Source organism: Schistocerca serialis, chromosome 10 (genome assembly GCF_023864345.2).
Source record: "Schistocerca serialis cubense isolate TAMUIC-IGC-003099 chromosome 10, iqSchSeri2.2, whole genome shotgun sequence".
Classification (NCBI taxonomy): domain Eukaryota; kingdom Metazoa; phylum Arthropoda; class Insecta; order Orthoptera; family Acrididae; genus Schistocerca; species Schistocerca serialis.
This window is the reverse complement of record NC_064647.1, coordinates 226,347,459-226,362,939: the sequence shown is the minus strand read 5'-3', so window position 1 is coordinate 226,362,939 and position 15,481 is coordinate 226,347,459. Positions and strand designations below refer to the sequence as shown.

The window sequence follows — 15,481 nt, the reverse complement described above, 5'->3', positions numbered from 1 at the left end:
AAAACATTTACATTACATTTGGTGGAATTCTTCCACTTCCAATATTTTATTTTTCTTTTAGTGCCAAAATTTTAAGATTTTTTTTTAATTCTCATTTCTTTCATATGTTCTCTCTTCATCATTTCCGGCTGCTGCTGGAGTACTTCCACCCTCTTCTGCATCACACTGTCCAGTACAGAGGAGGAAGTTGGTTTAGGTCTCGGTGGCAGCCTTCTCTGATTACATGTTTCTTGTGTTCCTGCGCTTGAAGGTTTGGAGAAGGGTTGTTGAACATTCTCCATAACAACCTGTGCTGGGATCAGGCTTTAGCCAGCTTCAGAAGCAATTACAGTTCCATTACTGTTTATGGTACTGCTGGCATCACCAACTGCTGCATCATCTACATTTAGATCCATTATTACACTGTACTGTGCATCCGAATCGAAGGTATTTTCCAGTGGCTTCAATGATGAGCCAACTATTTCCAGTAGTTTTGCCTCGTGTGGACTCTTTTTAGGTAGTGGTACTGTCTCCCTGCCTACTGTTTTATAGACTTGAATCTTCTCTTCAGCCAAATCCTTCTGCAACCTCCTCTTCATATTCTCGTAACATGTTTTAAGCCTTTCAGGCCTTCTTTTTGTCACACCTGAAATGGATATATTTTGTAGTAGCTGATATCATTTTTGTTGTGTGTATCTTGAATTGTTATTCAATATTAATCTAAGTGCCATGAAAAACTGTGTTTTAATGTACACTGCTGACCACCGTAAATGCGACACCCTGAAGGAAGCATCCGAATCGAGTGAAATTTACACCATGGGTTTGCAGCAATGAGATATGCAACTGATTAGAATTTCAGCGCAGACGCACATCACGCGCGCCTGTGGCACCACCTCATAGCGCCATTTAAGGCTTGGAGATTTCGACAAGTGTACATTCGGCATGTGTGTTTACCTTGTGGTTGTTTCACAAGATGATCAATTATGCCTCGTAGACAACAGCGAACATCTTTTGATCAAGTATCCGAGTTCGACAGAGGAAGGATAGTGGCTTACCGAGATTGTGGATTATCATACAGAGAAATCGCTAGTCGTGTTGGACGAAACCAAACAACTGTAATGCGGATATGTGACCGTTGGATGCAGGAGGGTACGACGGACCAACGTGGTTGATCGCATTCACCTCGGTGCACCACTGCACGTGCTGATAGGCAAATTGTGTGTATGGCAGTGACGGATCGCTCAGTGACATCTCGAACCATAGCACAGCACATTGCATCTGTAACCCATCATCCAGTGTCTGCGCATACCATTCGACGCCTTTTACAGCAGAGTGGTCTGTCCGCAAGACGTCCATTGCTTCGTCTACCATTGACGCAGAACCACAGACGTCTCCGTGGCCAATGGTGTGATGACAGACGGATGTGGATGGCAGAATGGAATGACGTTGTCATTACTGACGAGGCACGCTTTTGTCTGCAGCACCACGATGGTCAGATTCGAGTGTGGAGACACCGTGGAGAGAGGATGCTGGACAGCTGCATTATGCACCGCCACACTGGTCTTGCACCGGGTATTATGGTATGGGGCAGTATTGGATATTACTTTCGCGCGCCTCTAGTACACATTGCCGGTACTTTAAATAGCCGGCGCTACATATCCGAGGTGCTGGAGCCAGTTGTCCTTCCTTACCTTCAGGGCTCGGCCACAGCCATATTTCAACAGGATAATGCGCGACCACACGTGGCACGCATTGTCCAAAGGTTCTTCGTCAATAACCAGATTGAATTGCTTCCCTGGCCGGCTCGCTCCCCGGATCTTTCACCGATAGAAAACATGTGGTACATGGTTGCTCAACGAGGGACCCAGATTACATCCCCAGCTGCCACACCAGATGATCCTTGGCAACGTGTGGAAGTTGCTTGGGCTGCTGTACCCCAGGAACACATCCAACGTCTCTTTGACTCAATGCCGAGACGTGTGGCAGTGGTGATCTCCAACAATGGCGGCTACTCTGGCTACTGATTCTGGCAGGAACAACATGTCACAGACGTCTGTAAACGTAATCATTTGATACTTGGTCAACATGTTATCTACAAAATTTTGTAGTGCTACCTCTTGTCTTTCTTGGTGTTGCATTTACAGTGGCCAGCAGTGTACATTAGTAACAGATATTTATTGATTTATGATTCAAATAAAATTTAATCTTACCTGGAGTTGAATTAAATTGTATTGCTATATTTTCCCATGCATCCAGTTTTTCCCTAACTGTGCAACCATCTGTTTTTTTACACTCTAATGTACTTGAATTGGAGGCAACCAACTCTAAAAGCATGTCTTCTTCGAATTTGGAAAAATTCGGCGTCCCTTTCTTGTTCTCCATAGTGCAGTAACAACGCTTATGTTAAGCCAACAATATAAAAAGCGCGTGTAAGTACCACAGACCAAGGCGGTTACAACACCCTTGCCACAGGCAGACAACGTATATCGTTATCTTTGCATGTATATCGGCATTTTCCTTTGTAACACGTGGAGTTAACCGCAGTAAAACTCCCGATTAGCTAATCGGCATTTAACGTTGGTGCAGGACAGAGACAACTTAGTTCCGATTAAGTTAGAAACGTGATCACGGGACCCTCGGTTATTGTGCTGTATAATCGGCATTGGTGCAATCGGCCCAAAATGCAGCTGAGTTTTAATGACACAACATATCTACAAAAATCATCTTGCCTGATGGATACAGCAAGACTTGCACTGTTTAAGTATATATTGTCCTGATATGCACAGTTCATGATACTTGCTTGACACTTAGTTTCTGTTGACGATGGTGAGTGCAATTGTCACATTACGGATGAATTTACTCTCTGTACCATGGTAAGAGATGAATGTTTAGCCACTCGGGAAATATCATTTAGAGTATACTTTTTGTTGCATTGATATTGGCACAAAAGTGTGCTATTGTCAGTGCTATTTTGTTTTTATACTTGACCACAGTTCCCAAGGTGTGGGAACTCACTATACTAATAAAACAATTTTCCAATAATATAAACATATGCAGCAAAACATGGTCACATGTAACGTCCACCATTTTGTCACATTTTCCGTCAAGCAAAATTTCTGAGAAACACGTCAAACACGATTTATGCTTGACAAACACGTCAAATAGCACCGTTCGCGGTCAGATATTTTGAAAGCGTCATTAAGTTTGATGACAAAATTTTTGATCGTTTATGGGAGTCTTAACACTTAGAAATAAAAACAACTAGATGATAGGTTCAGATGATCAATATATCCTCATTTTATCTTCAAGACTCAGGAACCAATCACATGAACACTATTCGATTCAGTGCTACAGCATGGTCAACTGCACCTACCGCTGTCGTTTTATGCAACCCACAATTTACTAGCTAACCTTCAAAAACCATATGCAAGATTTTCAAACTCTCTCTCGCTCGTTTCGCACAAACTATTAGTCTCGCAGAAAAAAATGAACTGGACATTGTCAGCAATTGATGCAGTTAAATTTTGTTGTGGGATCCGTTTTCTCTCGAGGCCACAGTTTTTTGAGTTATTCAAGAAAAAGGTGCGAAAGTGACCTCCAGACGCAGCCCCACTTCGACATTAAGCCCCCACCGGTCAGGATTTCTTGTATGTTGTTCATGGCTCTCACTCTTAGCAGTGTGCCAAAATTGGGGACTACACGAACTATCCCGCTATTCGACCTTTTTTGGGCTCTACTGATTGTTCTATTACGCCACCATTACAGTCCGCTAGTTCATTAACATTATTACTGTAAACGTATCCTTGAGTCCTTGAGGATAATGAAAGAAAAACAACTTTTTTAAACGGTACGCTAAAACTAATTAAGCTGTCAATTTGAGCCAAACGGAACCCTTACGAGCACAGTAGTCTGTGGGCCTGACAAATACATTGATGTAATTGTTTATTTTATGTCATTAAAATTCACAAAATTGTTAGGTAAAATTGATACAAACATCAGTTTTACAATGTGTAAGTCCTCGACTAAGTCGGTGGCGTAAGGTTAACCAGTGAAGACCAGGGGCAGTTAAACTTTTTTACTTAAGAGCCAATGTTGACACTGTACAGCGATACTTCGGGCCGCATATGAAAGGGTGGGGGAGAGGGGGGGCGGAGGTGTTGGTAAAGAGAAACTCAATTTTCATCAAACCATGCTTATTGATAGCTCGCCACTTAACACATATTGCGTCTATGTATTATCAGGTACCACACCAAATATTCTTAACTGAAAAAGAAAATACTCTATTAGAAATACATGCTTTGTACGTATTACATATCAGGGTTTAGCAGCCAGTTGTATCTTTTTTTTTCTCTTATTGGTGTGAACACCTTGGCCACCTTTCCTAACGATTAGTGTGGCCGCTTTCTCCAATCGGAAGAAACTATTTAACTGAAAAAAAAAGTGTGGTGTCACCGCCAGACACCACACTTGCTAGGTGGTAGCCTTTAAATCGGCCGCGGTCCGTTGGTATACGCCGGACCTGCGTGTCGCCACTATCAGTGATTGGAGACCGAGCACCGCCACACAGCAGGTCTAGAGACACTTCGTAGCACTCGCCCCAGTTGTACAGCCGACTTTGCTCGCGATGGTTCACTGACAAATTACGCTCTCATTTGCCGAGACGATAGTTAGCATAGCTTTCAGCTACGTCATTTGCTACGACCTAGCAAGGTGCCATTATCATTTGCTATTTATCTTGTGACGCATGTACCGTCAGACCGATGTTCACCAATTATGGATTAAAGTTAAGTATTCCAGAAGCTACGTACTAATTTTGCTACTATAAAGACCTTGTCCTGTTCCAGACCTCACGCCATCCTGCCTGAGCTTAAACGCGTGCCCTTCGGCCTCCTGTCCTAATGGATTGGCTGTCTTGCCAGTCCACAAAAAAAGTATCTACATTTTTATTTCAAAAGACGTTGTTTAAATATTAGCATTGTAAAAAATTGTGACTCTCCGCACAATTGAGGTAACGAGTAATATAAATCACTTATCTTCATCAGACAACTCATCAACAACAAAAGTTTGTAGTAAAAATAAGGCAACACGCTTCCTCTGTCAATCTTACTGACAACAACGGAGATGAACAATGAAGTGACAAAAGTCAAATCGTTCAAATGGCTCTGAGCTTTACAGGACTTAACTTCTGATGTGATCAGCCCCCCAGAACTTAGAACTACTTAAACCTAACTAACCTAAGGACAACACACACATCCATGCCCGAGGCACGATTCGAACCTGCGACTGTAGCGGTCGCGCGGTTCCAGACTGTAGCGCCTAGAACCGCTCGGCCACTCCGGCCGGCGACAAAGGTCATGTGGTAGCGATATGCGCATATACAGATAGCGGTAGTGCTGCCTACACAAGGTATAAAAGAGCAGTGCATTCGCGGAGCTTTAATTTCTACTCAACTGATCCCTGTGAGACGGTTTCTGGCGTGATTATGGTCGCGCAACAGGAATTAACAGGCATCAAACATTCAATGAGAGTTGGAGCTAGACACGTGGAACATTCCATTTCGGAAATATTTAGGGAATTCAATACTCTGATATCCGCAGTGTCAAGAGTGTGCTGGGAATACCAAATTTTTAGGCACTGCCTCTCACCACGGTCAACGCAGTGGCCGATGGCCTTCATTTCATGACCGAGAGCAGCCGCATTTGCGTAGATGTCAGTGCCAACAAACAACACTGCATGAAATAACAACAGCAATGAATGTGGGACGTGCGACGAACCTACCCCTTAGGACAGTGCAACGAAATTTGGCGTTAATGGGCTATGGCAGCAGACAACCAATGTGAATGCCTTTGCAAAAGGCACGACATCACTTGCAGCACCTCTCCTGGGCTCTTGGCATATCGATTAGACCCTAGACGACTAGAAGACAGTGGTCTTGTTAGCTGTGCCCAGATTTCAGTAGGTAAAGAGTTGATGATAGGGTTCGAGTGTGGTGCAGACCTCACAACACTATGGCCCAAGTTGCCAACAAGACACTGTGCAAGCTGGTGGGGGCTCCATAAAGATGTGGTATATGTTTACATGGACTGGACTGGGTTCTCTTGCCCAAATGAACTGGTCATTGACTGGAAATGGTTATTTTTGGCTACTTGGAGCCATGTGCAGCGATTCATGGACCTCAATTTTTATAGATGACAATGTCCAGTTGTTCACAATGGGTTTGAAAACATTCTGGACAGTTCGAGCAAATGATTGGCCATCCAGATCGCCCGACACGAGTCCCACTGAACGTTTATGTGACGTAGTAGAGAGGTGAGTGTGTGACAAAATCCTTCACCAATAACACTTTCCCAATTATGGATGGCTTTAGAGGTAGCATGGCTCAATATTTTTACAAGGGACTTCCATCAACTTGTTGAGTCCACACTAAGTTGAATTGCTGCACTACGCCAGGCACAAAAGGTTGTCTAATACGATATTAGGAGGTATCCCATGACTTTTGTTGGGCAACGGCCTTGCCGCAGTGGATACGCCGGTTCCCGTGAGATCACCGAAGTTAAGCGCTGTCGGGCGTGGTCGGCACTTGGATGGGTGACCATCCAGGCCGCCATGCGCTGTTGCCATTTCTCGGGGTGCACTCAGCCTCGTGATGCCAATTGAGGAGCTACTCGACCGAATAGTAGCGGCTTCGGTCGAGAATACCATCATAACGACCGGGAGAGCGGTGTGCTGACCACACGCCCCTCCTATCCACATCCTCAACTGAGGATGACACGGCGGTCGGATGCTTCCGGTAGGCCACTCGTGGCCTGAAGACGGAGTGCTAGTGCCATGACTTTTGTGGCTTCACTGTATAGATTCAATAAGGGGAACCTTTCTTCCTTGTAGCGAAATCTCTTTCGGAGGGGGAAAAAAACCAGTGAGCTTAATTTAATGTTATATTCTCATAAATACATTGTATGTTATTGTGCCGGCCGGGATGGCCGAGCGGTTCTAGGCACTACAGTCTGGCACCGTGCGACCGCTACGGTCGCAGGTTCGAATCCTGCCTCAGGCATGGATGCGTATGATGTCTTTAGGTTAGTTAGGTTTAAGTAGTTCTAAGTTCTAGGGGACTGATGACCATAGAAGTTAAGTCCCATAGTGCTCAGAGCTGTTTGACCCTTAAGTTACTATCTGGTATGAGCAACTGGAAATGTATGTGACTGCTGTCGAACAATTAAAAAGTTGCTGTAAATGGATTTGTGGGTTAGACTACTGTGAGCTGTGCCTGAGATTCTAAAAGTAGTCTTTAGTCTTACACCGTCCAATGGATCCAGTCTGCCATAGAATCAATCTACTTATCAATATTTTTGAGATGCTGTATTCCACTGAAACTGACTCAAGTGGCATACTTATCTGCACTGGTAAGCTACTTGTGTCATGGACCAGTGCGCGACTGTTCGTGTGTGTGTCGGCTCGATGGAAATGGATGTTCAAGTCCGGTTGACACAGGTCGGCATCCGTCGATTGCGACAACTCCGATCTGTAACTGTTACAACAAACTCCTCGCTTTGTTTGGTTAGTTTCAGATACTATCTCCCTTTAACAGATATCCGCGTATCTATGGAGCAGCACGCCGAAATGTATAAGCGGCTAATTGAAGCAATGGTGTTCGAAGGATGTCTGTCTTCTGTACTGCTACACACAGCGACTGCTCCACTCGGTACCGCAACAACTACCCTCATCTGTAATGAAAAATATTATTTTAAAGGCAAGAAAACATTTTATTAACTTTATAATTACACCCTGGACACGAAAAAAAACACATTTACAAAAAAACGCAGAAGTTGCACAAAAGTAAAGAATAAAGATATTGACAGCAGAGTCATGGATGGTTCCTTTGAAAGAGCACGGCCGATTTCCTTCCCCATCCTTCCCTAACCCGAGCTTGTGCTCCGTCTCTAATGACCTCGTTGTCGATGGGACGTTAAAAACACTAATCTCCTCTCCGTCTCTTTTCTATTAATACTTCCTCCAAAAGAAAAACTCATGAAATTATTGCTTTGTCTCTTGCATGCCAATTTCTGAATATAGAAAATTAAATCGAACTCGTTGAAGGGGTTTCGTCAAAATATCTGCCAACTGGTTGTGTCCATCAATGTGTTCCAAGAAAATCTCACCATTCAGATATCTTTCACGAACATAGAAATGTCGGACCTCTATATGTTTAGAGCGTCGATGATATTCTGGATTTTTTGCGAACTTCAATGCACTACCATTGCCGATGTAAAGAACTGGAGGCTGCCCCGACATTTCCACTAATTCTGATAGCAGACGATGTAACCAAACTAACTCTTTCGCTCCTTCCATTCTTCCTTCTCGTTTGGCTGCAATATTTCTGAAAAACAGTTTGGATCTTTGTATTCAAGTGCATCAACTTTTGTTGCCATACAAAATTCACCACTTTACATCCAGGTTGGTTTGACTGCAATACTTCTGAAAAACAGTTTGGATCTTTGTATTCAAGTGCATCAACTTTTGTTGCCATACAAAATTCACCACTTTACATCCAGGATGGTTTTCTTCGTTGTCTTTTATTCTTCAGTTTCTCTTCATTAGAAGAGTCAGCAGCTTCTGCTTTTAGAAATTATGTTAATTCTTTATTTTCATCAGATTCACTAGAACTCTTGACTTTCTCTAGAATCGAGAGTGCCAATTTTTTCTTGAGTGTGACTTCCTCCAGAAGTGTACAGCCTAGGAGATTTACATTGGTCATCTTTAGATGAATTCGGATCATTATATTCTTCCTGAGGGACTTCAAATTCAACATGATCACTATGTAAATCACAAACAATTTCTGGCTTAAATTTCACATCGTGACTCAACACCACTTTTCTTTTAGATGGAAGCCAAACTCTAAACCCATCCTTGTCATTAACACATCCAACAAGTCGTCCAAATTCTGCCTTATCATCAAACTTGGAACGGAATTGTTTGTTAATGTGAACGTAGCAGCCTGTGCCAAAAATTCTGAGATGATGAAGTCATCCTACTGGTCGATTAAACCATAGTTCATAAGGGGTTTTATTTTCAACTGAAGATTTTCCAGTACGATTTATTAGGCAGACTGCTGTGTTACATGCCTCTGCCCACAACCCTTTAGGTAATTTACTCGGATTTAGCATTGACCGGCCAGCTTCAACAATGGTCCTATTTTCCCGTTCAGTCACACCATTTTGTTCAGGATTGTAAGGAGGAGGAATCAGAAACTCTATTCCCCTGTCTGCAAACAGTTCACTGACATTCTTATTGTTAAATTCTTTGCCATGATCACATCTAAATTGTTTGACAACATGTCCATTAGTTCGTGCTTCATTTAAAAACTGCTTAAGCACAGTACACACTTAACTTTTGTGTCTTAAAAAGAAAATTCGACGAAATTTACTAAGATCGTCTTTGAAACATACATAATAGTGCTTACCTCCAAAAGATTTCGTGCTCATTGGTCAATTGACATCCCCGTGGATTAATTCACCAGTACTGGTAGAGCGTATTGTTCGTTGAATGGCAGCCTATGCATCTTTCCAACCGCACAGCTGTCACAAAATTCACTCTTGGCACCTTCCACATTAATGTTCATTCCTTTTAAAATATTCTTCACATGTTGTTTATTTTGATGACCAAACCTTTCATGGTACAATTGCAATGTTTCGGATGAAGTCATCAATTTCACATGATTCATTTTTGCATTTCTAACAACATGCATGTTAACACATAACGTCCATTTTTCACATAACCTGTCGTAAGAATATTGCCATTGACTTGTCTTCGAACACAGACATTATTATAACTAAAATTAGTACTGTAGCCTCTGCAGGCAGTGGCTCTCACAGAGAACAGATTAGCACTTGCATGAGGGACGTACAAAACATTGTCCATTCTAGCATTGTACCATTTATTGTTACGTCGAATTTGGATGTAAACTGTTCCTTGACCGTACGCACACATTTTGACATCTTGTTTTCCCAATGCAATTACTTGAGAAGCATCAAATTCACTATACGAAACAAAATACTGTTCGTTGGGGGTGATATGATTTGTAGCGCCACTGTCGCAATACCATTTATTTGGGTCACTGTGATTACTGGTACACACACCCATAGCGTATGAAGTAAATGCAGCGTGTTCACTTTCTCGCTTCTTCTCTCTTCTTTTATTGCCATCACGAGTGTTCTGTGGACACTCTGCTGCCCAGTGACCTAATTGTTTGCATATATTACACGGAAACTTCTGTTTTAATTGTGACTTCGTCATCTTTGCTTGCTGATTACTTGTTTGCAGTTTTCTTGTTTCACGCAGTTCAATAGTACAGAGTTTTTCAATCAATAAATTCAAGCTTTGCTTTTCTTTCGGTATCGTATCCCATAGATCCTTAAAATTGTCGTAGTCTTTTCCCAGTGTAGACAAAAGTCGACCATTTAAGATTCTTTCAGATAGCGTATTTTCTTCGTGTTTTGCTAATTCATCGTTCAGGTCCACAACTAACTTTTGCAGTTTGGCCACATGTGCACTAATATCTTCCGTTTCATCACGTTTAACACGGAAAAATGTTTCAATCAACATATTCAAACGCTGAGTACTGCTACGTTAAAATCGGGCGCGTAATTTGTCCCAGATTTCTTTAGCATTCTTGCACGTTAAGACGAGTTCTGCAACAGGTTTACTTAGCGCACTTGCTATAAGACTCGCTGCCTTTGCGTCGTCCTTGTGCCATTCCACATACGCTTCTTTTTGTGCACTTGTCGCAACTCTACACATTCACGCGTACCGTTAATAATATCTTCTAGTCCATATGAACGCAGCACCACAGAAATATGCCATTACCATTTGGCCCAGTGCTCAGGTCCTTCAAGCTTATCAATGCTGACCTTATGGGTCTAGTTTAGCAGGGGATACAATCCGTCGGCTTTGACCAATGACGTCAGAATTCGCCAGAGATCATGTATTACAAAGATGAAAAAGCTGAGAAGAATGTCCAGAAACGAAGGAATGCAAGAGAGAAAAGCTGTACTTCACATTTATAGGGGCTGTAACAACAACAACGCTGTACTATTATACAAATAATATTTTTTTTAATTTTTGGATAAATTAGTGTAATCGATGTTCCGATTTCATTTTTTTTTTTTTTTTTCATGCCATTATGTTAACGTAACTGTAAACAATTTTCAATGTGAATATTAATGTTTGCCGGCCGCGGTAGTCTCGCGGTTCTAGGCGCGCCGTCCGGAACCGCGCGACTGCTACGGTCGCAGGTTCGAATCCTGCCTCGGGCTTGGATGTGTGTGATGTCCTTAGGTTAGTTAGGTTTAAGTAGTTCTAAGTTCTAGGGGACTGATGACCTAAGATGATAAGTCCCATAGTGCTCAGAGCCATTTGAACCATTTTTTTAAATTAATGTTTATGTCAAATTTCAAGCAATATTGTAATAGAATTGAAGTGTAACAAACGTTGAATCTATTGTAACACGTTTAAAATTGTAATTGTGCGTCTGGTACATACGTAGGCAATATATTAGGATATGTAGAGTGCAAAACCTCGGGTGAATACCTGGCTTGTAAGGGAGTGGTAAAAGGTGGATGGCAGGCGAGCGCGGGAAAATGCACACGGGCGTTGCACGGTATAACGGGCTCAGCAGTAGTAGTCGGAGTTGGGCATTGGTCTGAGCAACACGTTCTGGATTGAGGAGGCTCTCCTGGAAGACGTGGTTTCATTGAGCCTCGGATATGCCGTTCCAACGCCCATACAGCATGGCAAAATTCCTTAGGCACTAAATGGAAAAGTATTGCGACGCTAAGAAGAAGTAAAGTGCCGATTCATCAAGAGCCATTGCTGTGATTGTATGTGTGCTCTGTGCCTCGCCATTCGCCGCCTGCCAACCACCACATCGGTACAAACAGCTTGAAACTTTTAGTAATGTATTGGTGTGGACCAGTGTTACTTTTGTTCCATACTATTCAATAACAACTTAAATTTTACCAGAACTGTCCTATCACTTAAATATCCTCGCAATTAACCTAGACAGGGTACTTTCCAAATGTTGTGCAATCCGAGTGTCCCAAGATGAAAAATTAAAGTTTGTGTTAATAATAATTACTTGCAGACCTAGCTATGTTAGAATGATGTTTAAAGAATTTTTTTGTTAATGAACTAATAGACGAATAACAAAGGTCTGACAAAGTGGGAAGATTATTTTTGATATTGATTTAGTAATGATCAGGAAATAAGATAAGAGGAGTAGTAAATCATATATTGGAAATCTTGAGGGCATAATGATTTCAGTAATTGTTTTAATACAGTGATCATAAGTTTCAGGTCCCCCCCCCCTTTTTTTATTCATTTGAATTCTGATGTATTCTAAACTGACTTGACCAGCAAAGTCAAAGCCAAATTAGGAACCAAAATTTATCAGTGTTTTACCTTTATCAAAATTGACTGTGTGTGTGTTTCGAAACTGCTATTTCTAGGGTAACCTATGCCCGATTTTAATCAGATCAATAGACAGTACGAAGTTTTGTAGTAAACATTATAGTGTAATGTTATGTATTTATGGCTTACCCACATTAGTACAGAAAGTGAAATTATCAGTTCAATAGATTTTCTGGTTCTAAAATCTACCATATTATGCAGTGTTACTACGTGTTGTTTTGTATGAACGTACATCAACTTGTACAGGGAAGAAACTCAGTTAATGCCTAATTAGGCTGGCGACCGTTTTATTAACAAATTGGTAGCATTTTCTGTGTTGTTTCTTGTCCGTCCTAACGTGTAGTTGCACTTCGGACTTGCTTGACGTATCATTGTTATTACCGAGTGGGTGTAAGTCTGATTTGCCTCCTTTTAGGTACACGTGGTCAATATCTATAAAAAAATCCTGTCTCGTAAGGTGAACCACACTCACTTACTATAGTACAGGCTTTAACGAGTATCGTGTGCCCCAGAGTATCGTGTGCCCCACGCGCGCGTTACAAGTGGCTCCCGGTGACAGGACATCCAGTTGTTATCGGTCACAAATTAATGTGAATACCGAACAGTGGATGTTCAGTGGCACGAATTGCAATATTAGTTAGTAAAGTAAACAGCAGTGAACGTCAAGTACAGCAGTGTGGTGTAATCTGCGTTCAGTATGGACAGGAACGTAGACACAGTAGATGTGCCGAGCGTAATGGAAAATGCGGCTGGCAATGACAGGAGTGTACGCAGCCAGATAACAGATGGCGTTAGCCATAGACAATTGGCGTACATACAATATCACGAACGTGTTAACGAACAGATTGAAATGTCGGGATTGCCTCGAACACAGCAAGGAATAAAACAGGAAGTAGAGGATGGCTTTGTAGATGATAGTGGGTACGTGAACGAATCCACTGACATGTTTGATTCTCCACAGATAAAGAATGAATCGAAAGAAAATTTTGAGGTAGGATCGGAACGCACCGATTCCGTAGAACAAGACAATGTGAAAATTTTAAGCATGAACGATTTATTTGAACAATTAACGAAACAAATTGCAGGACAGAATGATCACCTTCAAAAACAAGTCAGTAATCAGGTTAGTCAGCTTAAAACACACGTTAACGAGCAGCTTAAAACACAAAGTAATCAGCTCAAAACACAGAATGATCAGCTTAAAAAACAGAATGATCAGCTTAAAACACACGTTGACGAGCAGCTTAAAACACAAGTTGGTCAGCTTAAAGCACAGGTCGAAGAGCAAGGAATTAAAATTAGTAAACAAATAGAACAGGTAGAACAAAAAGTGGGTAATTTAAGTTCTGTGGTAAATACTATGAAGTTTGAATTTGACACAATTAATAAAAATATGGATACTATGCAGGGGGAAATTGACAACACTAACAGTAGGTTTGATGTTGAAATTCTCAACATCCAAGAGAAAGTAAAGCCTCTGGTTGAAACAAAAGTAGACAAAAAAGTTTTCAGTCTTAAAACTGAGATCGTAAACGAATGTCAACACGGAATCTCACAGTTGAAAAGGGTGGTTTCAGACACTGAAAGAGTTTTAGGCGAGAAAGTTACCGGATGTGTACAAAGTGTGAACAAAATACATCGAAAATTCAAGGCAAAATTTTCGATCTTGAGAGTAAAATTAAAGATAGGCCTGGTGTTGTCTATAATGGCACACCACTTACGAAGCTATTGGAAGGTGAGGAACGCTTCGATCCCGCCAAGAAACATAACGGATGGCATCCGTTAGATTTCATCAAAAATTGCGAGAGGATGTTTCCTGAACACTTGTCTGGTCAGGAAAAGATAAATGTAGTAATTAGCGCCTTAGCAGGTGATGCTAAGCGCTGGGAAATTAACTTGAATACCGAACAAATGACGTTTGAAGAATTTAAACAAAAGTTTACGGAAGAATATTGGTCCGAACAAAAACAGGATCATTTGTGGCGCAAGTTTATCATGGCCAAGCTTCATGATAATAGGGGCAGAAATTCTTTGAAAGATTTCTGCGAATATTGGTACCGAAAGTTGACGCATATAAGAGAGAGAAGATCCGATTCAGAAATCATATTGGAGCTATATAAAAAGCTTCCAGAAGATTCGAAGAGATACGTGGGAAGCAATCATCGTAGCTTCCAAGCGTTTCTCGAAAGGGTCGAAGACGAAGACCATTGGCGCGAAAGTCGTGCCAATTATCAGAATTTTAGTAACAGGAATAACTGTAATAATGACGAGAGAAATGACGGCGATGGGTTTCGCGTCAACATGATACAGAGAGGTAGAGGCAGAGGAAGAGGAACAGGGAGTCATCCAGGTCGTGGTAGAGGGTACACCGCACAAAATAATAACGACGTGGGAAACTGATTTCCACTAATGTTGTGGGCCAAACGGAAGCGGACAGTATATACCGGCCCCAATTTAAGAAATGTGACCGGACCGACAGTAAAGTTATGAGACAGGTTAGAGACAGTCGTGGAACGACGCAACGTGTTGTTGCGAAACAAGCGTCAGGTGCGAGCGCTGGTGAGTCATCTTCGCCACGCAGAGCAATACTTGTTAACAGGCGAGTGGAGCATCAGAGGGCAACGGCCCAGCCTAGCAGAACAGATGTTCAGAGAGAAGCCGCTAGCAATGCAGCAGCATTAGGTACGAACATTGCCGTAAGAGCTGGTGAATACATTACGAGTGGTAATTCCGTGGCGAAGGAAATAGTAGATGGAACAGTGGATACACAGAGAGGTGCTGTTAGCAGTATTAGCAATGAAGTAAATGGCGAGAATGAATTAGCAGAAGTAACTGATTGGCGTGTGCCGATCGACGATCTGTACAAAGGCCTCAAGCAGTGTGAGTGGGAGGAATTTAAGGAGGAGTATGAGGCAAGGAGGTTAATTAGTGGAAAAGGAAATAGTAGGGACGTCGATAAGGTGACGTGGCCCAAATTTGAAGAGGAGAGAGTAAATAGCGCCGCGCAAAGTACGAGTGCTGCCGATAGGGCGAAGGT

General features: G+C 42.0%; 1 protein-coding gene and 1 pseudogene across 2 annotated transcripts in view; both read left to right on the top strand.

The window, feature by feature from the left end:
• The window catches only part of LOC126425141 (zinc finger protein 239-like), an 89,325-nt gene that overhangs the window by 53,538 nt on the left and 20,306 nt on the right, over positions 1–15,481 (top strand). Inside the window, exon 5 of one of the 2 annotated variants that reach the window (XM_050088086.1) lies at positions 7,568–7,695. The exons of the other annotated variant lie outside the window; for it this stretch is intronic. Coding sequence (XP_049944043.1) covers positions 7,568–7,607 — 40 coding nt within the window. The 3' untranslated portion in view covers positions 7,608–7,695. Of the gene's footprint in view, positions 1–7,567; positions 7,696–15,481 lie in introns of those variants that run through there. 2 annotated transcript variants of the gene reach the window in all.
• LOC126425337 (5S ribosomal RNA) lies at positions 6,482–6,599 on the top strand (annotated as a pseudogene).